The sequence below is a fragment of the Xyrauchen texanus genome, chromosome 12, assembly GCF_025860055.1.
Source record: "Xyrauchen texanus isolate HMW12.3.18 chromosome 12, RBS_HiC_50CHRs, whole genome shotgun sequence".
Lineage (NCBI taxonomy): Eukaryota > Metazoa > Chordata > Actinopteri > Cypriniformes > Catostomidae > Xyrauchen > Xyrauchen texanus.
The window spans coordinates 12,508,114-12,535,520 of NC_068287.1; the positions used below are offsets into that span (position 1 = coordinate 12,508,114).

The 27,407-nt window shown below is 38.4% G+C and overlaps 1 protein-coding gene across 4 annotated transcripts in view; it reads left to right on the plus strand.

The window, feature by feature from the left end:
* LOC127652402 (brain-specific angiogenesis inhibitor 1-associated protein 2-like) overlaps positions 1-27,407 on the plus strand; it is a 111,162-nt gene that overhangs the window by 22,541 nt on the left and 61,214 nt on the right. For all 4 annotated transcript variants that reach the window (XM_052138525.1, XM_052138523.1, XM_052138526.1 and 1 more), the window contains exons 2-3: positions 5,446-5,521; positions 16,520-16,606. In XM_052138525.1, the coding sequence (XP_051994485.1) occupies positions 5,446-5,521; positions 16,520-16,606 (163 nt within the window). The remainder of the gene's footprint in view (positions 1-5,445; positions 5,522-16,519; positions 16,607-27,407) is intronic.

Consider the following 27,407-nt stretch of genomic DNA (forward strand, 5'->3'; position numbering starts at 1 on the left):
AACCCAAACCAAAAGCTTTCTGCTAGTGCCCTCTCTAACCCCCAGAATAAAGCACTATATCAAAACCTGGTGAGCTGCCTACTGAGGCAGCATTTTTAGGCATTATGGGCACGCTTCCAAAGCAAAGGCAGTTCAAAAAGGTAGGCAACTTAATGCTGCCTCCTAAGAGTACTTGTTTTAGCCAAATTCTAAAGCAGCGCCATGCTTCAAAGAAAAGGCAATGTCAGAATGCATTACAACAAGTTCTGTCAAATTAAATTGAATATGGGGGACAAAGCGAGAGAAATGTTGATTTATAAATATATATATTAATGTAATATTGACTTTTTTTTTACCCAAACTTTTTTGTGTACTGTGTATTTTGAGCTTATTTGGGCTTCACTCTGATTCCAGAAAGGTATCCCGCTTTGTTCCTGACAGGCTGAGTGTTAGCCTAGCAACATGCTAATGCTATACTGAATTAAACCAATTGTTAATTGAATTGCCCATGCCGTTCTCATGAGGAGGGCTATTTGTTTGGTGTGCACATGCACAAAGTTGCTGCCTAAGTAGAACATAGTCATTTAGAAATCTGTCTTTTTTATATCTATGCTCGTTAGAATGCTACCTTAAAAGGTTGCTGCTAATATGTAGGCAGTGAGGCAGCTCACTAGGTTTTGGAACAGCTTAAGTGTCAGGTTCCCTCCTACATGAATAACCACACTTATTTAACACAACATGGAATGATGGTTGGTGTGAAAGAGGGATGATGCTGTGGACAGTTTTGGCATGGAGGAAAATGTTAGCATCCTTGGTGTGTTGTTTGTGTATGTGTGCATGAAATTGCTTAATGTAGCTGGTCACCATCATATGTTGTCTTTTGGAGACTGGTGTGTTTGTGTCCCCACCAGGCTTCTTAACTAGCTAAACCAGCAAGATGTCCTTGGTCAGCCAGCTTCAAGAGAGTACTAATCAGCCTGAACATGCATGAAAAGTCATGCTGGTCTTAGCTAGTCTTTTCAAGCGGTGCACCGTAGACAATTACTAGTGCTGTCAGTCTATTACAATTTTTAATCACATAATATTTTTGTAGTTAATCGAAGTTTTAGCATAGGTTGCATATTTATTGCAATGACCATTAAATCTCTTAAACTTTCATCCTCCGCATTATTAATCTGCCAGTAGACTGTGGCTATCAGCATTGTTACAGCAATCTTGAAGCTGCTTTTATGATTCACATCAGAACGTCAATGCCATTATCAAGCTTTGAACTCGCCATGAAAAGTGGTTCCAGACAAAAATGTCTCTTTCTGCATTTTGGTGATAGTTAAGACTTGACTTGCTTCTGTGGTAATTAAAATGTGTTTTACAAGTCCCATCTGGGCTTGTTTTGTACATTTGAAATAGAACTAAGAGCTCCTTTCTCCATAATTTTATCACTGACAGGGAATCACTGTCAGATATTCTTTTATTTGCTGAGATAACAACCTCCAAAGCTCTATCATAGGAGAGTATTATGACAGTATCGCCCATAGAATGTCAACAGGGCTGCTGCATTATGCTATTTTATGTTAAGCATGTAGGCTCATCTTGGTAGAAGCGCCCTGGAGCATTGTGTATGTTTGTGAAGTGTGCAGCAGTGTAATGACTACTTACGGACACTTTATAAAGGTTCCACCCTTCGCACATGTGTTTATGCCGTATTAACAGTAAATGCAGTAATCGCGATTAAGAAAATTAACACATTAAATTTTTTTTTCATTAATCGCATGCGTTAACACGTTAATTCTGACAGCTCTAATAATTACAGATATCCATCTGTCATATTTGCTTTAATTTCCCAGATAAGTAAACAGAATTATACTATCCAAATTTGTGTATGTAGATTAGGATATGATACTTAAAGGTGCAGTATGTAAGAAAGGTGCAGTATGCAAGAAACCCTTGTTATTAATGACACCTGTGGTCGCTAAGTGAACTGCAGCCATCTACCTGTTGCTCGTGCTCGTGCACACACTCCATAGGGACGCGAGCATTGGCCAAAACAATGACGTAAAGTACAGAGACTGCGCGTGATTCACCAGCTTCATGCTGACCGATGAGGTAACATAATTAAAATTACACAGTCATGATTGTTTTACTACAAACTTTGAGACTGTATATTATATTTGACTCTCCAGTGCTGGAACAGTGCTAAAACAAAGTGTGGATATAGATCTGACTATGCAAGACTGTAGTTTGAAGTAATCACATTTCTTTGCATGAAACATTGACTGCATTTATACTATAGCCTATGTCGGCGTTAGCTAGCTAGCCAGCTTTATCAATAGTTGTTTGCTAAATTTGGTGGTTGATGACAGTAGCTGTTTATAAAATAGACTGTCCATTATAAATATGTTGATACAATTCAGTATTGATGTCACTTTGATATATCGATGCGCTATTGTTTTATAATAATGGTGTGTATATATACACTCACCTAAATGATTATTAGGAACACCATACTAATACTGTGTTTGACCCTCTTTCGCCTTCAGAACTGCCTTAATTCTACGTGGCATTGATTCAACAAGGTGCTGAAAGCATTCTTTAGAAATGTTGGCCCATATTGATAGGATAGCATCTTGCAGTTGATGGAGATTTGTGGGATGCACATCCAGGGCATGAAGCTCCCGTTCCACCACATCCCAAAGATGCTCTATTGGGTTGAGATCTGGTGACTGTGGGGGCATTTTAGTACAGTGAACTCATTGTCATGTTCAAGAAACCAATTTGAAATGATTCGAGCTTTGTGACATGGTGCATTATCCTGCTGGAAGTAGCCATTAGAGGATGGGTACATGGTGGCCATAAAGGGATGGACATGGTCAGAAACAATGCTCAGGTAGGCCGTGGCATTTAAACGATGCCCAATTGGCACTAAGGGGCCTAAAGTGTGCCAAGAAAACATCCCCCACACCATTACACCACCACCACCACCAGCCTGCATAGTGGTAACAAGGCATGATGGATCCATGTTCTCATTCTGTTTACGCCAAATTCTGACACTACCATCTGAATGTGTCAACAGAATTCGAGACTCATCAGACCAGGCAACATTTTTCCAGTCTTCAACTGTCCAATTTTGGTGAGCTCTTGCAAATTGTAGCCTCTTTTTCCTATTTGTAATGGAGATGAGTGGTACCCGGTGGGGTCTTCTGCTGTTGTAGCCCATCCGCCTCAAGGTTGTGCGTGTTGTGGCTTCACAAATGCTTTGCTGCATACCTCGGTTGTAACGAGTGGTTATTTCAGGCAAAGTTGCTCTTCTATCAGCTTGAATCAGTCGGCCCATTCTCCTCTGACCTCTAGCATCAACAAGGCATTTTCAGCCCACAGGACTGCCGCATACTGGATGTTTTTCCCTTTTCACACCATTCTTTGTAAACCCTAGAAATGGTTGTGCGTGAAAATCCCAGTAACTGAGCAGAGTGTGAAATACTCAGACCGGCCCGTCTGGCACCAACAACCATGCCACACTCAGAATTGCTTAAATCACCTTTCTTTCCCATTCTGACATTCAGTTTGGAGTTCAGGAGATTGTCTTGACCAGGACCACACCCCTAAATGCATTGAAGCAACTGCCATGTGATTGGTTGATTAGATAATTGCATTAATGAGAAATTGAACAGGTGTTCCTAATAATCCTTTAGGTGAGTGTATATGTGTGTGTATGTGTGTGTGTGTATGTATGTGTGTATATATATATATATATATATATATATATATATATATATATATAGCAAGCTTACGTTACACTAATGAATGAGGCTTTTGCATTGTCTAGCATTCATTTCATGTTCGCTAAAATTACACAGATCAATCCTTATGGCACTATATTTCACATACTTTGCAGTTTTGTAAGTTTACCTGTCCAATAAGAAGAACGTCAATTCAGGATATGTTTTGAGCCACAAAACCGGAAGAGTAATGACACTTTTGTCTGCGACCCATATGGTGCACTACGACTGCTTTGTGGTTCTCTTTAGTACTGTCATCATGCATAGACATGGACTGTCCGCAAGGCTATAAAAAAAACAGGCACATACTGTGCTGATTCATTCATGCTTTCTTGACAATAAATATGTCTATATCATAGTCTATATATTGGACTACAATGGGCAGGACTGAGCAAAACAATCTAAACTGATTTCTTTTTAACAAGGAGAGAGAACAAATTATGCTGCATGTAAAGCAAATAAAGATAGTTAAAATAAAAATGGACATTCTAGGTTTAAATGGTTTTCCTGTTGTTTTTTTTTTTTATCTATCAAAATAAAAATAAATATTATTCAACAATGTTTAAAAAATTTGATAAATTATGGAAAATGTTCTGTTAATATAACCTCTGGCTGACAGCCTAATGAAATTAGGCAAAGAATATAAGAAACATGTAAGGGCCAAGGTATTTGTAGAATGTTGTGCATAAGCATTCCAATTCTGTGGAAATCTACAGAGTTTTCTGTGGAGCTCTGCTGACACAGATTCTGTTTGAAGCCCAAAGTATACAGTACTTCAGTTTTGATGTGAACGTTCAGCGTCCTTTGTACAGCTGAATGCAAGCCTGGCAAATTATACTTCAGTAGACTGTGCACATACACAGGCGGTTGGCTCTGGCGTGCTACAACTGCTATGGTATACTAAACTTTTGCTGCCTTCATGTGCAATTGGAATTAGGTTCACTCTGAGATAATTTTGATACCGGAGTTTCTGGGATGGGAGGAATCGTAAACTTCAAACATGACAGAGGAGAGTATGGTTTCTGTAGTGAATGATTGGTTTTGTTCATTTTTTTTATATAAAGCTAATTGTTAGCGCTTCCCGTTTCAGTCAAACTCACTGATGTATATCAGCAACCATTTGATGCATATTGTAAAAGCTAACTGAGTAATATGTATGGTGTCAAAAATAAAAGTTCCTCAAATAATATGTATGATTGAACCTTGCGTCGTCCATGTTTCCAGTTCTTTCCGGCAACAAAGCACAAACGCGACATACTCGTAATTACCACAAGTGGGAAGTAGGATAATTCCAATAGCACATGAAGGCAGCATATTTCTCCTCAGGAGTTTAGACAAATAAAGATGTCTTTATATTCCTTCAGACTTGAGTTATACAAATGCAGGTATTTCCTGTCCCCCTCACACATGCGCTCTTGATGTACATCTACTGTTGTTGTTTCCACATTCTTCTCCTGTTGTTTAGCAGCGATTACATCATCTAGCATTAATGTGAGTGTTGCCACCTTGTGGACCCACTAATTCATGCAAATAACTCCAGGTGCATTCACATTCTGTGGATTTTAAAGACGGGTTGTTAGAAAAATCAGGCTGCGTGCATTAAGTGTGTCACGTGTCTGACTGAAGTATATTTTGAGCTTAAGCTTAATGTGTTGAAATTCTGCTACTAAACAAACCTTTTCTCTTTCAGACCATCATGGAACAGTTCAACCCCTGTTTGCGGAATTTCATAACTATGGGGAAGAACTACGAGAAGGCTCTCTCCAGTAAGTACCTCCACCTCACTGTTGCTGTTTCATCACCCACCTAGGCAGCTATCCAAACCCTCCACGCCTCCCCATCCACCATTAACAGTGCTTCATTTGAAGATGACAATATTTGTCATCCTGCCATTCAGATGGCCACACAACCTTATCAACTCTCACACAGCCCACAACACCCTCCTTAACACAGAGGGGCCAAACGCAAACACTCGACTGATGAAAGCATTCACAGAGGAGATAATGTGGCCTGCCTCACTGATGAGTTGCTATTTAGCCATTTGACAGAGGAACAATCAGACGACTTTGTGGGCTTTGTGCAGTAGGTGACTGATGAGAGCCAGACAATTGCCCATTGACGTCTGTATTCCCCTTCTCGCAAATGCAATCTTGGTTTGGCAGCCTTGAATGGACAGTGGCCGTAAAATCTTTAGGGAGATGGGCAAGAATACGTCTCAAGGAGTCACAGAAGATATAGGGACTAGCCATAAATCCTTACACTACACTTACAGAGGGGATTTATGTAAAATCTGTGTGCCAGACTGCCCTTCAAACTCTTGAGCATTAAGAGGATGATTGGCTGGGGTCAGGGAAAGACTATTATCCTCACACAGAGGGTCACTGTTTACAGGGGTCCATATGGTTGCATGATGCTGTCCACTAATAGCAAAACTTCTTGCTTCAAATTGAATGGGTTAATCTCATGAAAACATGTTCAGGTCATTTGTAAGCTAAAATCACATTTCACCCAAAAAATTTAAATAAACAAATAATGATTTGCATGTAGAAAATTTGGCTATATTTAAAACCATTACGTTTATTTGCATTGTGACATTATTTTCATGACAATTAAACACATTATACCCCAAAATTGTCATTATTGTAATGTGTGTCGATATTTTACTTTTGACTAGACTTTTGAAATATGTATGTTAACTTTTATTAACTAGGCCCATTCACTTCCATTTTTATTGTCTTACTTTAACCGTGAGGTTTTTTTTTTTGTCATTTTTACTGTATATCGCTTTTCACAACACATTCACAACATTTCAAAGCAGCTTTACAGAAAATCATGCTTTAGCAGAAAATGAAACTGTAATATCTATAAAGTCTTAGTCATCATTGTGTAGTTTGATAAATTATGATTGTGTTTAAAAATAAGTAATTAAATAATAATTGTATTAATAACCCCAGTGAGCAAGCTATAGGCGACTGTGGCAAGGATCAAAAAAACTCCATAAGATGTTGATTTAATTGAGAAAAATAACCTTGGGAGTAACCAAGACTCACTGTGAGGCCAGTTCCCCTCTGGCTAACATCATGAATATAATGCCAATATTACTTATTTATGTGCATTGCAAGTCATGGTTTGAAATGCGTAAACGAAGTGTTAAGGGTCAGTGTTTAAACAAAGATTTTGTGTGAACTGTAAGATTAATGACTAATGTTTTTGAAGTCCATCCTGGATTAACTGCAGAAGTTCACATGGATGCAATTGTCCTTTGTTAGTTGGCTGATGAAGGCTTTTAGGCAAGTCATTGATGGTCTATGTATACCATTTCGAGATTGTATTCCATCAATAGATATTTTATTATTTGAAAAAAAGCAAGGGATGATTTAAAATAATGTTTGTGGCAATCAACATAATGCCACAAACGCTGTTCATTGAGGTTAACTTGTATTGAACCCAGAACATTCCTTTTTAATTGCCATTAAAATGTTTACAAGAAATCTGAATGGCCCTAAAACAGACTTCATTGTCTTTTTAAGCAAAATCAAATGTCTTTGTTAATTTAGTGGTGAAATATGGCCTGGACATGTTCTTGATGGGTTTCATGAAATTCACCCATTCAGCAGTTGGGTAGCGAGTAGAGTGTGGGTTTTCCGTAGAGACATGGCATATGAAAGGACATAAAGTGGAGACACGGGCTGGACAGATTTATTCCATAATTGTCTACCCCGTACTGAAGGAAACTGGGGTCTGTTGGGAAGCCCCAGGATAATAAGCCCTCCAGAATAAAGCATAATCCTCTTTTACTCTTTTACCCTGCCATATGTTTTAGGAAATAAAAATCTCTCCGACACACAGTGAGCAAGGCTTTCTACCACCATTTATTATTTCTGACTGGTATTGTTCTTGCTGATTTGTTTTAGAGCCTCTGGCAAAGAAAGATGGATTAATGCACTAGGAGGAGCATGTTATGAAAAAATAATTTTTAATAAAGACAGAAGTTTGAAGAGGCAGACTTACAATTACGAATAGGCATTGCAAAAAACGTAACGATTCTGTGTCTGATTTCCGTTACTTAACGATTCTTTTAGTACTTTTGAGGAAGAACCCTTAATAATGGTTCCAAATATATCTAAACAATACTTTATATTTCGTGTGGTAAAGCACCATTTATTGCTAAATAACTCTTGTTTAGTTAAATATAAACATTCAGAACATTGTCTTATAAACAACCAGTTTATAATAACACAGATTTACATCTCACACGTTTTTAAAGCTTAAAGGGTGAAGTTTCTATGCCACTAATGCAATTGTAAAAATAATTGTTGTTTTCATGTAGATTCCTAAAACTCCCTCTTTTTTTTATTGGTTGTACAAATACACTCACTGAGCACTTTATTAGGAACACTATGTTCCTAATAAAGTGCCCAAAATGGTATTCTGCTGTTGTAGCCCATCTACCTCAAGGTTTGACATGTTGAGCATTCTGAGATGCTATTCTGCTCACTACAATTGTACAGAGTGGTTATCCGAGTTACCATAGCCTTTCTGTCAGTTTCAATCAGTCTGGCCATTCTCTGTTGACCTCTCATCAACAAGGTGTTGCCATCCAATGAACTACCACTCACTGGATGTTTTTTGTTTTTGGCTCTATTCTGAGTAAATTCTAGAGACTCATCCCAGGAGATCAGCAGTTACAGAAATACTCAAACCAGCCCATCAATCAGCAATCATGCCACGGTTGAAATCACTGAGATCACATATTTTCCCCATTCTGATGGTTGATGTGAACATTAACAGAAGCTCCTGAACTGTATCTGCATGGCTTTAAGCAATGCACTGCTGCCACATGATTGGCTGATTAGATAATCACGTGAATAATTTGGTGTACAGGTGTTCCTAATAAAGTGCTCAGTGAGTGTTGATAGTCCCGCCTCAAGATTCACACCATTGGTTGGTCCAATGTTTTGTTGGGCTAGACAGGGAGTTCAAACAAGCTGAGGAATGTTTGTTTTAGGGTGAAATTCACCTAAAAATTGCTTGCTTATATTTGTCTCTGCATATTAAGTTGAGTTATGAGAATTTTTTTTGTTTGATAATGTTTTATACATAAGCTTGGAGTAGCTACATATAACGCAGTAACCGTTGTCGGTATTTTCTTATTAGAGTTGATATGATGAAAGTAATGACTCATGTCCTCAAACTAATGGTTCAATAAATAAATTCTTGATTTCCTTACTATTTTTACAAAGTTATTTGACCTTTTTGATATGTAAAATCAGTGCAACAGTAAATATTTGGGTTCCTCTACTGGCCTATCCAAAGCAGAAGACTTTTTCTAGACTGTAAGTGGGAAAATATAAGAGTGAGTGAAGAAATTAATAAGTAGGGTTGTACAGTTGGTCCTTTCTCTTAGTGGGTGCCTAAAGGTGATGGTCCCATCTGTCAGACGCATTTCTGCATAATTTACCTCTAAAAAAAAAAAAACAGTGGCCGCACATTCACACACCTCTAGCAACAGCCTGCTCTAAATCAGAGCCACAGCTGGTCAGCTTGATGAATTGTTTGCTCATCCAATTTACGTGGTAGTTTTGCCCGTGCCAAAAGCTGAGCAGAGACCCTCAGTAGCCGATGCTGATGAAGGTACGGAATTATTGATTCTGAATGAATTGCGTAAAGAATAGCTGATGGGTATCTGAATTCTCCCTGCCTGCTTTCTACACTTTCTGCAAAGAGTCGGTGAGGATGCATCATAAATCAGCCCTGGTGCTGTGTGGGAGCTGTGGTGTGTTTGATCCGCTGGCAGTAACACTACCTGAGCTGCTCTTTCACAGGAAGTGGAACTTTAGGGGGAACATCACTGTCTTGAGCTTGCTGTGCAGATCTTGTGTGGTTCTCAATACTCTTAATTGATGCTTCCTCGTTTCCCACCATCATGAAGGACATATCTATTCTTTATACGCACTTCAAAGAGACAAGTATCAATGAGAGATTACACAGGTATTTTTCGTAGTTACCTGGCACGCATAAATTCACTTCCCCTTCAATTTATGGCACAGCAGTTTAAAGCCACTTTTAACTTTGTGGATTAATAAACAGTGTATTTGACATCAGTTAAATAATCAACATTAAGAATTGTGCCTTGTTAATGCAGAATCAACTATAAGTAAACCATTTATAGGTTGATTTCACCTAAAAATGACAAATATTTTGTTAGTTTGCGTGTCCCGACTAGTCCAACAAGCTAACACTAGTTTGACCAATGGCTTGAATTTTGGGCAGGATGTTCTGTTTGTGCTAGAGGTCCACAGATATATCGGTTTTACCAATTAATCAGTGCTGATAGTTGCTTTTTAGAACTATCAGTTATCAGCAAAAATGGATGCCAATAGTTTTTTTTTTTCTTATCTGGACAAAATCCTTCATCTGGTGAATATATAGAGGCTACAAAAAGCTTAATTTGGTGAATAATCTGTTGTTGATGAATGATGACCTACTGTTGGTGAATTCCTGCCCATTCAGTATTAAATGGGCTGTATGAAAATGTTTTTAAAATATAAAATGTTCTTATAGGTATGTATGCGATTTAGTATGAATTGATCCGGGGAAATGGGCATTGTCTTGTGACCCAACTATGACATAAGAAAAACAACCGTGAAAATAATACACTCTGGTTTTGTTAAACAAGCACCATTTAAGCTCAAGGATCAACTTTCTTAGTATATACTGTATATCACAGTTGAAAAGTGCCGTTCGATTCGCGGTTCTCCGCCATTCTTTTAAATACAGCGTTTTGAACATGATATCACCTCAGCTCCCGAGGGATTATGGGATTAAGTGTCCAGTCGATCTGCACTTCAGAATCTCACCAGAAATAGTAGGTCATTCATGTATCACTGTTTCATATACTGAGGATTTGGTAATACTATTCCATTGGCATACTGATTTTGGCATACTATACAGTAGGGAATTACGGATATTCGGACACAGTGCATGTTTTGTTTCCTTTATGTGTTTGTGTGAGATGGAAGCACAGGTAATTTAAAATAAGAGTGCCTGGTGTGTTTTGGGTATGTTTATAATTAAAAGTCCCTCGTTATGCACCAGATCTTCATTTTGTTCTGGTTATTTTTGGTATTTTGGTTGCACAACAAACACGCATCTGTGATTTTACTCATTTTAGACTCTTGTAGCCATTGTCTATGGCATCACAGTAAGGAAAGTCTAAGGAAAGTTATTTTTACATTTAAATACATTTTAAAAATTGTCAGCTGATTAATCGGTTATCAACCTTTTCCACCACTGTAGTTATCGGTAGTGGCAAAATCCTTGATCTCTTGTTTGAACAACCATTGGAAGAAGGGGGTGTTTTCTGGTATCTGTGGGAAAATGTTCATTATTATTTTTACAATTCCATACACTAGTGTTCTACTCATTTTTACTAGTCGACTAACCACCAAGAAACATTGTTGAGGAGTCAGTTGCTCAACGGTTCAATGTTTACCCTATGTAAGTGACACTGAGGTTGCGTTAACTAGGAACAGAAACAATTTTGTACTCGAGTACTCTAACTCACAAAAAACGAATAATTGATTACTTGTAAATTAAAACATCAATTTAAAAATATAAAGTATAACACGTATAGGAAATTCATATTTTGTTTTATTCACAGAGTTGCCAAGCACAGTTTTCAAATAAGCTAACTTCAACAAACTATGCTTTTCTTTTGGGAAAAATAAATGAATAGTATGTATTAATAAAAAATTATGAAAAAATATATAAAACAATACCAGTAATAAACATTTGCCCGCACCTAGAGCTTAGAAACAAAGAAATCAGTACTGACGGCATTAGGATAATGCACATACAGTTGAAGTCAGAAGTTTACATACACTTTGGTTGAAGTCATTAAACTTTTTTTTAACCACGCCACAGATTTCATATTTGCAAACTATCATTTTGGCAAGTCATTTAGGACATCTACTTTGGGCATGACATGAGTAATTTTTCCAACAATTGTTTACAGATAGATTGTTTCACCATCTCAATTCTGGTGGGTCAGAATTTTACATACACTAAGTTAACTGTGCCTTTAAGCAGCTTGGAAAATGACAGAAAATTATGTCAAGCCTTTAGGCAATTATCCAATTAGCTGTACAGAGGTGTACCTGTGGATTTATTTTAAGGCCTACCTTCAAACTCGGTGCCTCTTTGCTTGACTTCTTGGGAAAATCAAAAGAAATCAGCCAAGACCTCAGATAAAAAATTGTGGACCTCCACATGTCTGGTTCATCATTGGGAGCAATATCCAAATGCCTTAAGGTACCACGTTCATCTGTACAACCAATAGTACGCAAGTATAAACACCATGGGACCACGCAGCCATCATACAACTCAGGAAGGAGACACATTCTGTCTCCTAGAGATGAATGTAATTTGTTGCAAAAAGTGCAAATCAATCCCAGAACAACACCAAAGGACCATGTGCAGATGCTGGAGGAAACAGGTAGACAAGTATCTATATCCACAGTAAAACAAGTCCTATATCAACATGACCTGAAAGCCTGTTCAGCGAGGAAGAAGCCAATGCTCCAATGCCGCCATAAAAAAGCCAGACTACAGTTTGCAAGTGCACATGGGGACAAAGATCTTACTTTTTGGAGAAATGTGCTCTGGTCTAATTAAACAAAAATGTAAACAATGGCCATAATGACCATTTGTTATAGTTGACAGAAAAGATGAGGCTTGCAAGCCAAAGAACACCATCCCAACCTTGAAGCATGGGGTGGCAGCATCATGTTTTGTGGGTGATTTGCTGCAGGAGGGACTTGTGCACTTCACAAAATAAATGGCATCATGAGGAATGAATATTATGTGGATATATTGAAGCAACATCTCAAGCCATCAGCCAGGTTAAAGCTTGGTCACAAATGGTCCTTCCAAATGGACAGTGAACCCCAAGCATACCTCCAGAGCTGTGGCAAAATGGCTTGAGGACAACAAAGTCAAGGTATTTGAGTGGCCATCACAAAGGCCTGACCTCAATCTGATAGAAAATTTGTGGGCAGAACTGAAAAAGCGTGTGCGAGCAAGGAGTCCTACAACACTGACTCAGTTACACCAGTTCTGTCTGGAGGAATGGGCCAAAATTCCAGTAACTTATTGTGAGAAACTTGTGGAAGGCTACCCAAAAAGTTTCACCCCAGTTAAACAATTTAAAGGCAATGCTACTAAATATTAACAAAGCGTATGTAAACTTCTGAACCACTGGAAATGTGATGAAAGAAATAAAAGCTGGAATAAATAATTCTCTCTATTATTCAAATTCTTAAAATAAATTAGTGATCCTAACTGACTGAGAGGGAATGTTTTCGATGATTAAATATCAGGAATTGTGAAAAACTGAGTTTAAATGTATTTGGCTAAGGTGTATGTAAACTTCTGACTTCAACTGTATATAAAATCTAATCACATAATATTATTCAGAAAAACAAGTGGTGAATGTTGTTGTTGTTGTTGTTTTTTTTTAATGTAAAATGTGCTCTGCCCATGTTCAGAGATTTAACAGGCGCACACACATACTGATCTAATAAGCTTCGGAGTTTCTCGTACCGCTTCAAATGTTCTTTCCGCAAGAGAAGCTGATACCCATCCCTTGGTTTGCATGACTCCATTAAGAACCGAATATCAATAGATTAGAATTCAATAAGTTGGAAATTACAAGTATTTCCTTATTTTGCTTAGCTTGAAAGCACACAAAGATGCCATTATGCCTCCTCTCATCCAACACCTCAATGACACATACTTTTTCAGAAATCACACACTTTAGCTTTAAGAGAAAAGAGTTAAGACACAAGCTATGGATGCAAGAAAAGGAAACAAGGATAAACAATTTTAGAAATGACAATCTCTCATAGTTTGTGTTTCTAACCCATGAAGTGACATGAAGCCCATGAGTAAGAGCTGCTAATTCCACTTAATGCCCGCTGGGCAGGAGCTACAGGTGAGCTCTGCTTCCACTGCACTGCTGAGTAGGGCAACCTCTTGCTCTCTGCTGCTCTACTTAATAATGAGCCCTGCCAATCCTGAACAGACTAGTATAGCTAGTCGCCAGCATATGTTCCAGCTCAAGGATGCTTTACAGAAATTAAAAACATTTGGCGGCACAGTCACAGACACAATTGTCTTCGGTAGTATGCTGTCATCTATCACAACAGCACTTATCCAGCCAGCCTAGAACAGCGTGGAAATTCTTAATGGTCAAAAATTTGCACGCACACATTCTCTATTTGTCTCTCCAGCACACACGCACATAAAATGAGTCCAGGGAGAGTTTTTGAGATAATGATATTCTGTTTATTCTTTTTCACCGAAGTTGACATATTTTAGAACTGTAATGAGGCATGGGATTGGGAAATGCTGTGTGTGTGTGTGGAGGGAGACAGCTGTGTTGGTCTGGTTAAGAAAAAAGACTACATTTTAAAAGTGTTTCCTGTAAAACTGATTGTGTTTCCTGACTCGTCCACTTCAATGGCTTTTGTTGCGACTCATTACCCAGCTGGACTGACACCAACATACACAGCTGAGAGTAGAACTGGGCAGTATAACAAAAATGAATTTGCTAGATTTTTCACCCTTTTAAAAATGGTCTATACAAATATTTGTGTTTTGCTCACGAATGGATTGAAAGGGCTGGCTGTTGTTGTTGTTTTGTTGTTTTTCAACCAGAGGAATCATCATTTTGAGCAAACAGCCATTGTTGCCAGAGGGATTCAAAATGTTGGGTGTAAGAACTAAAACAGCAAAAAATCTAATTACAAATAAGGAAATGTTTTTGAAGAATATTATTGAATCATTTTGAAAATAGTGAAAATATATGAAAAATGCCACACAGAGACTTCTGGGGGTGCTTCAGCAAGGCTGGAATCTGGCAGATTAGTCTTTGTGAAGGATGCAAGAATCAAGCCAAGTACAAGGTAATCCTGGAAGAAAACTTAATTCCATCTACTTTGACAATGTTCCCCACCTCTGAGGATTGGCTTTTCCAGCAGGACAATGCTCCAGGTCAATCAAGGTGTGGATGGAGGACCAACGGATCAAGACACTTTCATGGCCATTCCAATCTCCAGACCTGAACCCCATTGAAAACCTGGAAGATGGATGTCACAAGCCAAATAAAGCTACTAGAACTTTTGCATCAGGACTGGCATAAAGTTACCCAACAGCAATGTGAAACACTGGTAGAGGACATGCCAAGACACATGAAAGCTGTGATTGAAAATCAGGGTTATTCCACCAAATATTGATTTCTGAACTCCTCCTCCTCCTGAACATTTAAACATAGTATTGTGTTTAAAAATGAATATTAACTTGTTTTCTTTGCATTATTCAAAGTCTGAAAACACTTTTTTTGTTATTTTGACCAGTTGGCATTTTCTGCAATGAAATGCTTTTAAAGGGTAACTAAACACCTGCTCAGAGTCTGACTCCACCCACTAGAAATATTTGAAAATGCTGGAAAAGTGGGCAGACCCCGGTGGGGATAGAGGGGACGAACCGAGTGCGGTGCTGAGCGGGGGGGGGCACCTGAGACTCGTAGTGACGGATTAATTGACAGCTGCTGTCAGACTCTGTTATTATTATTATTCCTCACACGGTCGCAAGACGACATGTACATGAATCTGGCGTGGTGAGCTGGAACCTGCTTACGTCAGCTGTCACCGCTTACGTCACGAAGTACCGCAACAGCCAATAGGAAAATTCAACTGCAGTAGCCACCGTTCAACCTGAAGAGGGCAGCACTCAGACGTTTTTACACCATATATTGTAGAATTAAAACACTTTATACACAAATGTCAAAAAAATTACTTGAATCAATGACCAGTACTAATAAAGCCCCATTCTTACAGATCATTAACTAAAAAAAGTTGGTTTAGGGTTTAGTTACCCTTTAATGACTTTGGAATAAACGTTGTCCGTACTTTTTAGAATAAAACAAAAATGTTCCTTTTACTCACACAAAACTATAAATAGTAAATCCAGAGAAACAGAAATTTTGCAGTTGTCTCTTCATTTTTTCCAGAGCTGTATATTTACAGGGGCAGGGGTCAGCGTGGTATACAGCTGGTTGACTAAGCACGGTGTCTGAAACCCGCTCCGCAAGCACTGACGTCCCACTGCGTGTTGCAGTCCTGTCTCCCGTTCAACTAGGGCTGTAAACATGCTCTTATATGTCGAGGCTTGCAGATGTTATTTTTTTAGATGGTACCGCATTGTACTTGTGCAACTACTAAACTCCTATTTGCATCGGAACATGTTGTCTTCAACGAACGAAATGGTACCACAGCGTGCCGCACGCTTCATCTATCCTTGTCTATCAGTCTGAAAAGAAGTGGTTTACTTGTTAACAGTGCCCTCATGTGTACATAACATGCCCTTTATCCCATCAAATTACCTCTCTTTTTGTTTCTTTATTTAACCTGTTTATTTTGAACCGATAGTATTAGTCAAACAAATTGCTAATGCCGGTCAATCGGTTAACCGGTTAATATATATACCGTTTAAGATGTATGTACAAGTATGCCTGTGTTTAAAGGTTTGTTATTAATTCCCCTTTGATAAAAATGATTGGGATATTTACACAATATTCATGTTGAGGTTTAAATGAAGAGCCGACTCATCCTCAACATAGGTCATTTGAATTTGAAGTGTCACTGTTATAACAACAGATGTAATTGTTTTTCACTAACATTTCTCTTGCCTCCATCTTGCAGGTGTGACGTTTGCGGCAAAGGGTTATTTTGATGCTCTGGTGAGAATGGGTGAGCTGGCCAGTGAAAGTCAAGGATCGAAAGACTTGGGTGAGTCTCACTGTCTTGTTTCAATCCTGTCCTGAATGGGCAAGGTGTGTGGCTTGATATGCGATGACTCCACATGCACATATTGCAAAAATATTTTTCTTAATTCGCTTGTTTACAGTGGAAATATCTCAACATCTTTAAGAGACAATACATTTATTTGAGACACAAAATGAGATTAATAAAACGAATCTCAGCAAAAGTCATCTTTCAACTTGTTCTGGATAACAAGGCATATTTTTGAGAGAAAAAGACAAATATACTTGTTAGGAAATTTTAATTTTTTTTGCAGTGCAGCAAAGTATTGATGTTGCTTTTCATTTGCCACAGATGTCAGGTTTACTGGAATTTGTACCCGTGAAAAGCTTTTTACATTGTACAAGGAGAAAGTTTAAAATCTGACGCATTTTGAACGTAGTTTATGTACCGGCGTAAATAATTCCTTATTTCACTCATTCAATTTTAAGAGTTTGCTGAGTCAAAAGGCTGATGCTGTGCTTGGGAATTCATGTGCTATGGTGCACAGAAATGGTGCTATGCATCATTTATGGCCAGTTTAAAAGCGGAACTAGTTTGGGCGCTCCAGACCTGCCAGTTTTAATTTCTGGAAAAGTCATTTCACTTTCAACTACATGAATGCTTTCAGAATTGTTGGTTAGTTCTTTTATCTACAAAGTGTGTGTGTGTGTGTGTGTGTGTGTGTGTGTGTGTGTGTGTGTGTGTGTGTGTGTGTGTGTGTGTGTGTGTGTGTGTGTGTGTGTGTGTGTGTGTGTGTGTGTGTGTGTGTGTGTGTGTGTGTGTGTGTGACCTTAAAGATGCTTATTGTTGAAGTGGACCGGCTAGAGGCAAAGCAATGATTTTTCGCTGTAATTCTTGGTACGATCTCCCATGTCCAATGAGCTTTCAAGCCCACTGGGTGCACAGACTGAACCTTACTTCTACCAAGGAGAGATCTATAATGTCTGGAGAAAGCTGTTAGAATTCCCGTACGCGGCTACTTTTGAAAGGCTGTCAATGGAGAAAGATACTTTTTGCCAACAGAATGGTGTAGTTAGGGCATCTACACGCTAACCAGCCAAATCTTGACCCCTTGACTTCTGTCCAACCATTGGAGCCCCGAGTGAATACAGTCGACTTTGATTGGAGATATCATGGGTCCTACTGACTGTTGCTCAATACATGAAGCATTTCAATAATTTCATTTCCCCACAGGGAGTTTGTGGGCTGAAGCGGAGTAAACAGCCCCCTCATACCTAAAGCAATCTACAATGTTTTGTTCACCGCTTATTTGAACTCCAAAATGGTATTAGCACTTGAATCGCAATCTCTGTTTCTCGATGAGAGTGAATCATATTGAGATCTGGCTGTTACTGCCATAGTGGTGGTTGCCTAAGACACCCCCCTGGACAACACAATGCAGCCCTTCACGAGTTACACTTCATATGCACACAACTCATTTGCTGTATGTATGTGTGAAAGAGACTCCATTGCTAAAATGTATCATGGCAACCATATTTTTCATGCAAAAAACCATCTGTACTTCATTTATTTAGACTACTGTAAAATCATAGTTAATTAATATAGGATCTTGTTCAAATTATGTTAGAAACCTTTATAATTTTTGTCCCTTTGTTTACTCATATAATGACTAAACTGCAGGATATGATAACTGTAGAAATAATGGTTACCATGGTAACCTTGATTTTGGTAAGGGGTGTATTAGAATTTTAAGGAATGGATCACCCAAAAAAATTAATATTCTGTCATTATTCATCCTCATGCCATAAGTTTCTGTGTAAATATTCTTCAAAAATCATCTTTTACAGGGTTTAAATGACAATAAAGACTGTAAATAATGACAGGATTTTTGGTGAACTATTCCTTTAGTAGGAGTATTAATAGGGATTCCAAATAATAAATAGGAATCCAATTGTATTTGTACTGATTTTACAGTATGTACCTCTTAAACAATAGTGGTATAATAATCATGTAGGGGCTAGAATGAAATATGTGTGTGTGTGTATTAATTAATTGTATTATTTGTAGCACTTTACAATAAGGTTAATTAGGTATTATGAACTAACAACGAGCATAATTTATAGCATTTATTAATCTTTGTTAATCTCAGTTAATAAAAATACATTTGTTCTTTGTTAGTTCATAGTGCATTAACTGATTTATTACCTTGAGTAATAAATGCTGTAAAAATATTGTTCATTTTTAGTTTTGTTAACTAATGTTAACACATTAAAACCTTATTGTAAAGTATAAAAAAACAAAATTAGTGTGATTCCCGAAGTCACGCGAAACAAACGTTTTCTCTGATTTAATTCCTGTACGTTTCCGCCATTTTGAGTTTTACGAAAATCTACTTTTTTCGAACTTCTAGACCGCTGCCCTGATTTGCATTACATTTTAGAGACACTCTTGAAAATGTATCAAAACATTCAAAGTCATTCAGAAGATGGCCACAGCCATCTTTTATAGGATCTCTAGATTATTTAACACGATTGCATGCAAATCAGACCAATGGTTTAGCAGTTCGAAAAATCTCAATGGCAGACGGAAATGAAATTGCAGATAAGTTTTATTTATCTAATCACCATTACTACAAAGTAGCTAGAGTACTACGTAATGAAATAACTTTGCCCCTGACAGATCTGTTTTTTTTTTCAAAATTTCATTTGCGTGTGATTTTGAATTCTCTGATGTAATGAATGCTCATGCATGAGGCAGCACAATGATTAGATAGAAGCATTTCATCTCATGAATACTCAATACTTGAGTTTACGCATATACCTCATATTTTATGATGTTGCTTCAAAGTTTCGTTTTTAATCCGAAAGAACTAAAATGCTCAATAAATAAATAAAAATCGCTTTAAACTTTTACATTTCTGTTAACATTTTAATAACCCTTTAAGATGTTGTTTGTGTGAAATGTAGTTTACACCAAATGCGTTTTTGTCCAACTGCACTCTTTTTTCATAGTTTTTTAATTGTTTTTCCAAGTAAATATGCGCTAGACAGACATTGTTGACATTTGCACCCATGTCCAACTGTTTTAATTTTTTCCCGCATCTTGCGGCGGAGCTCCATTTCTTTGGTGTTTTTTTAGACGATGTGTTGGGAAAAACGTCAACATTTAGAAGTGCTGATCCAGACACCTGCATTCAGTTATATGCCTTGTGCTGCATTTAGCTTTTTTTAGTTCAAGAACATGTGAAGTCTGAATGGTCCTTATGGTGGCTTTTTTGCACTGTCATTCTGTAATGCAGTTACATGGGCAGGTGTGGTTTGTGAGAACCAGTGCCGTTGTTCATCAACAGTGGCACATGAGTCATTTTGCTTTGATTAAGGTGTGTGTGTGTGTGTGTGTGTGTGTGTGTGTGTGTGTGTGTAATATAGCCTGCATTAATTACTCAAGTACAGAAACGACAGCTTGATGGATAAGAGCAGGGTTGCTCAGTCCTTGAGATGTAACTTACAGAGTTTAGTTCCAAGTCTGCTCAAACACACCTGACTATAATTTTCAAGTGAACCTAAAGACCTTGATTAGCAGATTCAGGTGTGTGAGATTAGATTTGGAAGACTACAGGAACAGTGTTAAGGTGCCATCACTCATGGCTTTGTGTAGAGGTCAACCGATAGTGGATTTTTCAGATACCAATAACTAAAGTGGTGGGAAAGACTGATAAAGGATTAAATATAGAATGTGAAAAAAATATATATTATTCTGTCTTTACTATGGTGGGCAAAGAAAAAGTGTCCAAAATTAATAAAATTCCAATTGTAACCAGAAAAATATTTAGTTCACAGGCTAGAAGCACGCTCTTATTTTGAAATTACAAAATTATGAAAAACTATTGGCAACTATCCACATAGATATTTGACTTGGTAATCTTTATACTGAGTGTGACGTTTATATCTGTGACGTATAGATTGATCTAACGTCTTTTCCCTCATCTCTACTCTTTATGGAGCGACATGCTTTTTTCCCAATGTGTTCCAATTTAAGATGCTGAACATCACATTATCCACTAAAACATAGGAAAGTGAAAACAGGCTGATGCTATGAATCGGTGAACTGTTCCATGTTCAGGAAACAGCTGGATAAAAAGCTGTTTTTGACTCCTGTTCCACACCTATGTTTTCCTGCCCTGTCTTTCCCAGAAGGATACCTCCAGGGTTATGTCCTCTCCCATGTCAACATATTAAAAGCTCCTCCTCAGGCACACACATACTGTGGTGTTTAGCACAGTCAGATTGTAGAACAGAGCATCATGTCACATGGGAAGTCTCTCTGCTCTCTATGAAATGATAAACTGCTAATTTCGACCATGGATGCACTGCAACATCACTGTGTCTGCCGTCCCCTGAGGATAATGTTGGGGTTACTTTACTCCACTCAAGACTAAGCTGAAATGCAAAAGTTGTTGTTTAGTTACAAATAGCTTCATTTGTGTTTTGGTTAGGAAATTTCCCGCTTGGGGCATTTGAACACTGAATTCATGCAGGCAATTTACAGCCTGATGTGTATGTCTTTCTCCGTGAAAGAGCCATGGGGGTTCGGTTTGAGACAGACTGTAAATGGTTTCCGCCTACACACGCTCCCACTAGCCTTCACTTCATTTCTTGCTGTTTTTCTCATGCTGCTTCCTCTCTCTCTCTTTCTATTTAGCACATTAAAAACCACACATTCTCTCAAATACACACACACACACACACACGCTTGCATAAACAGAGTCACGCACTCGTAGTTGAGCCTGGGCTAATATCGTGCCTCTGTGTATGACGTCCTTGGATGAACAAAGCGTTTGCAGTGGAGAGCGCCCTATTCTCATCTGAATCAGAGCGAGGCATGAGCGAGTGCGTGTACACACACACACTCTCCCTGTATTCCTCCTCCACTCCCATACACTCCCACGCACACTGGTTTGTTTAGGATAATGATGCCCCTGTCACCATATCTCCCACTCATATCCTCCCACCCTTCTCTTTCTTTTTGTTTCTTCATTGCTTGCATTACATCACTGTTAAACTCTCTCTCTCTTGCACAAGCAGACAGCGATTGGGGTGCCTTGACGAGCGCAGTTTCTTTGGCCTGTTGACGTATTACTGAAACATGAAGTTGGGGTGGGACTTGTTGAACAGCTTGCTGCTTTAAAAAAAAAAATAGACTTTGGTTTACATCGGAACCCCCAGCAAAGCCACATACACGAACACACACCAAATACACATACCCTTTTCCACAGTGCTTCTGCTAGTGTTAGAGCCGGTGTAGTCACGGAAACCGAGAAGCGATCTAACAGAAATCCAAAGAGTCCAAACGCTTTTCCACTGACTTGAGAACTAAATGATGATTTAACTGACCACGTTACTACACAACCAGCCCACAAAAATGGCGCTCTACAGTCTTTGCTTATGATGAGACTAGATCTGTTGTGCAAGTCCAACGCAGATGAATAAAATTCAAGCGAGTAAAAGATCACAATATGTCAATGTTTTAAATCGCAATACAATAACGTAAAGACTAATAAACACTTAGTCGTGCTGTACTGAATATCCCATGAAACCTCAGAAAAACACCTAAATGATTAACTTTCCATGCATCCATCCCTAGGCCCTATTCCTTTCAAAGACAATTAGCTTCCACTGTTAGCCATTTTCCACCGAAATTGCAATGGTTCTCGCCCTGTACCCGGCTGGCTCATGGCCGGGGCAATCTGGAGCCTATCACTAACCGGCCACTTTCGACTGAACTGTGATGTTACGGTTTACATGGCTACTTGACTACTATGAAGGTAAATCTGTAGCAAAACTTGAGAGCTTGCATATTTGGATTTGAGAACTTGTACAATAAAATTAATTTGAATGTTGCAATCTGCACTCACAGACAATAATACAGAACCTGTGTTTGAATTAATAATTTCAGACAAGTAGTCACAAATGTGTAAAATGACATTTCACCGCTTACAACCTCTCAAATCTGGCAGGCAATTTAGGATGCATTTGTAGCTTTGCTGCAGATTTCCTAAATTGTAACTGAATCTGACAGTCGGCAGTTACAGTATAATCTATTAGGGTTGCCACGGTGTACAGTGTTACTGGTTTTACTCTGTACAAGGGACAACACCAGTGTGAAATTTTATACCGGGTAAATGGGGAAAACATTATGAATGGAATTTCCAATATGAATAGAATAACCTTAAATAAATGGCTTCCTAATTAATTTTGCGACCCATGATAAATGAACCTAAATAAAGCATTGAAAGCCAGATGCTTTTTACCAACCTATCAAATTACACAAGCAGCAAAGTACTCGCACTGACAGAAGATGTTTAATTGCAGGTATAATGTGTATGGTGGGTAACGGTTAGACATCTCTGATTCGGAGTGAGGACAGACATACACTTGATGAAACACACTTTATTATATTTTTAAGAACAGATGACAGAAAAACCGTCTATGCGCATGTCTGACGCACTGGTTGTTCAGAGGCATGCACTCTCGTGGAACACGCATATGTAAAGGGTTCTCACTCTTTCTTTGTTTCTGTCTTCTGACAAGATTTTGCAAAAATAGTATTGTCTTGGAGAATGCTGCAAATGACCTCAGACCATCTCAGCTCAGGAGGTGCTCTTGAGTTCAGATCGCATTATTTCCACAGAGCAGTTTGTTGTGAGTGCAACTCTGCAGTGTCACTTTTTATATATATATATATATATATATATATATATATATTACACGTACACACTCACCTAAAGGATTATTAGGAACACCATACTAATACAGTGTTTGACCCCCTTTCGCCTTCAGAATTGCCTTAATTCTACGTGGCATTGATTCAACAAGGTGCTGAAAGCATTCTTTAGAAATGTTGGCCCATATTGATAGGATAGCATCTTGCAGTTGATGGAGATTTGTGGGATGCACATCCAGGGCACGAAGCTCCCGTTCCACCACATCCCAAAGATGCTCTATTGGGTTGAGATCTGGTGACTGTGGGGGCCATTTAATACAGTGAACTCATTGTCATGTTCAAGAAACCAATTTGAAATGATTTGAGCTTTGTGACATGGTGCATTATCCTGCTGGAAGTAGCCATTAGAGGATGGGTACATGGTGGCCATAAAGGGATGGACATGGTCAGAAACAATGCTCAGGTAGGCCGTGGCATTTAAACGATGCCCAATAGGCACTAAGGGGCCTAAAGTGTGCCAAGAAAACATCCTCCACACCATTTACCACCACCACCAGCCTGCACAGTGGTAACAAGGCATGATGGATCCATGTTCTCATTCTGTTTACGCCAAATTCGGACTCTACCATCTGAATGTCTCAACAGAAATCGAGACTCATCAGACCAGGCAACATTTTTCCAGTCTTCAACTGTCCAATTGTGGTGAGCTCTTGCAAATTGTAGCCTCTTTTTCCTATTTGTAGTGGAGATGAGTGGTACCCGGTGGGGTCTTCTGCTGTTGTAGCCCATCCGCCTCAAGGTTGTGCGTGTTGTGGCTTCACAAATGCTTTGCTGCATACCTCGGTTGTAGCGAGTGGTTATTTCAGGCAAAGTTGCTCTTCTATCAGCTTGAATCAGTCGGCCCATTCTCCTCTGACCTCTAGCATCAACAAGGCATTTTCAGCCCACAGGACTGCCGCATACTGGATGTTTTCCCTTTTCACACCATTCTTTGTAAACCCTAGAAATGGTTGTGTGTGGAAATCCCAGTAACTGAGCAGATTGTGAAATACTCAGACCGGCCCGTCTGGCACCAACAACCATGCCACGCTCAAAATTGCTTAAATCACCTTTCTTTCCCATTCTGACATTCAGTTTGGAGTTCAGGAGATTGTCTTGACCAGGACCACACCCCTAAATGCATTGAAGCAACTGCCATGTGATTGGTTGATTAGATAATTGCATTAATGAGAAATTGAACGGGTGTTCCTAATAATCCTTTAGGTGAGTGTATATCTAATACATCTGTGATTAAATAATAAATTAATACAAAAACACGTTCACCTCAAACCATGACATTTCAGTGATTACTATCATCATTATAATTATATTTACATTTATAATTGTTTTCATTTCATAATTTTTTTAAGTAATAATCCACCTGTTGTCATAGACGGATACTTGGAAATGGAAAAGTTCCAAAGCAGCTAAACTTGGTCCTGGGATGAAAGGTAATAAAACATCAACATTAAACCCGCAACAACCCACAATAAGTGATGTATTTGCCCGGATAATGAAATTATCCTGACTGGTAGCCCATGATGGAGAGCATGCATGGATGAAGTAGGTTCGCTGCCAAAGAGATGTTGTCCTTCACAACTGTTGAAAGGGATTTCAACACACATTTTAATTGCACTTAATTTCTTTCGGTTTCATTTGAATTTTTCTGTTAAAATAAATAAAGTTAAAAGTTTGAAATTAAGCTGTCTTGCGTTATTGTGTAGGCTATTACTTAAAGAAAATTACCCCATAGTACCATTTAGTGTCTAACCAGCAGTTGTTCTTAAAACACCGCACCGGTGTAATAATTATGATATCGTGGCAAGTCTAATAAACATAACACACTGTCATGCACAAAACCTTTGAAAAGTAAAGGATGCTGTTATAACAATTTAAATAAAAATACAGATTTTCACCTGGGGATTTGAACCCAGTTTGATGTGCATAGTTAGCGGAAACGCTACCACTAGACCAACGGAATAAATAAATGTAATTTAAGTGTATAGGCCAATTATTCCATAATTTCAGCCTATGATGCTTTGGTTTTGCAAATAAAATAATTCCACTTATTTACTGCTCTGACAAGTGTAATCGCCAGTTCCCATTCAAACCAATGCCCCACGTTAACATGGTTACCCTGTGAAACAGTTAAAATCGCTCTTCAACTGTGTCAAATTCTTTAGAACAGACATCAATGAAACAAAGCGGGTTAATAGTGATACCAGCATTGTTTTTATAATGTACAAAACGTCTTTTCTTTGCTCCTTGGCAATTTGAACGAATCTGCTGAAAAGACAAGTGAAATTATTAACATGCACACGCACATCTCCAGTTAACACAATCCATATTGGTGGCATTCATTGACTAGGCATCAACCAAAAAAACGACTTCATTGCCCCCTCCCCCGCCGAACACTGGTCTTGCTCTCTCGCATCAGGATTTTAAAAGTGCACAAGTGAGTTTTGCTACAGGTTTTAGCAAAAGTAGTTGCAAAAGTCTAGATGTGAAGATTTAAAGTTGCAGTGCCAGATTTGAGAGGTTGTAAGGGCCGATTTGTTAATGTGTAATACAAGTTTGTGTCTGTAGTTGTATTTATGTGAAATGTCATTTTACACATTTGTGACTACTTGTCTGCAATTGTGAATTCAAAAGACAATTATTGTAAATTATATGGATTATTGTCTGTGAGTGCAGATTGCAACATTCAACGTCATATCTTTATTTGACAAGTTTTCTCATCTGTGATGTGTGTAAATTTCAACTTATGAGTACAAATATTTATTGTACAAGTTCTCAAATCTAAATATGCAAGCTCTTGAGTTTTGCTTCTGATTTACCTTCATGTCTAAGTGGTTGTTGCCACATAGGTGCTCCACAGTGTTTGTGAACAGCTTTTACTCCTGTTTTTGAGGACATATTTGAACATAGAGAGAAATGCAATCCAACGTTATTACATTGCTCAAGATTGCCAGAGACGATACTACGCCCAAGGCGACAGGTAAAGCAATGACATTATTTTGTATGAACTTTTAAATGTGGCTTAACTTGCTAAATTCTATAAACCGTAATTGTGGAATCGTTATTAACATTGGTGTAGTAGATGGTTATATTTAGAATTTTGCCATTTAATATTATTATATGCTATTGAGAATACCACTGGTTTACATAACAGATAGCCACGATCTTCCTAACTTAGTGAGTAGCTGGTCAAAAATCCCCTTACTGATCAAAACAATGCACAAAATAAAATGAGAAGAGTGTAAGGAAAGCTAGTAAAGTTGGCAAATCAAATAACACCGGCGTGCATTTCTTGCTGTATTTTTTTTCTTTGCAATCTCTCTCTATTTATGTCTGATCTCCGTAGAAGACCATTTCGCAAGTAGAGCGGTCGTTTCCTCTGCGTTTCCTCAATGCTTTTGATGTCTGACATATTTGTGGGGATTTAATTGTTGTTATAGAGTGATTAAGTACTCCTTGCTACAGACAGTTGCTACTGTTGTTGTTGTTTGGTACATTTTACCTGGTGACGAAACAGGCCTCTGCCCCCTGACATAATCGGTTCATGCGTAGAGACCAGCAAGCTTTTGGGGCCGGGCAGATTTTCTGCTGTGGAACGGCCTTTTCTGTGGTGGAAATGCAAACTTGCAAGAGCTTCAGAGGTCTGAAAGGTGATAACGGTCAGTCAGAACTCACTTTTTAAGTGATACTTTATGGGGAATTTTGTTTGAAAACCGATCTTACAGCATGGATTGTGCTCCCTTCAAAGTGCCTCAGCGTGGATAGAACACCGCCATGTGCAGTGATTAGATGTAGGGGAAAATGCGTTCTCATTGGTCATTTGATTGGCCAATTAATGCAATAAGTTGTGAGGCCTACATTTTTCTGGGTCCGTTCAGTCAGAAAAACGATTTTAAATTCTTAAATCTTCTGAAAATGAAATTTTCAAAACTTTCATTTCGATTTCACAGGGTCTTTAATATGACGTCACACCACTGTGCACTCCCAATCGTAGCTTCATCCCACATGCATAACAAGGTTACGTTGTATTATCTCACGTGTGTTA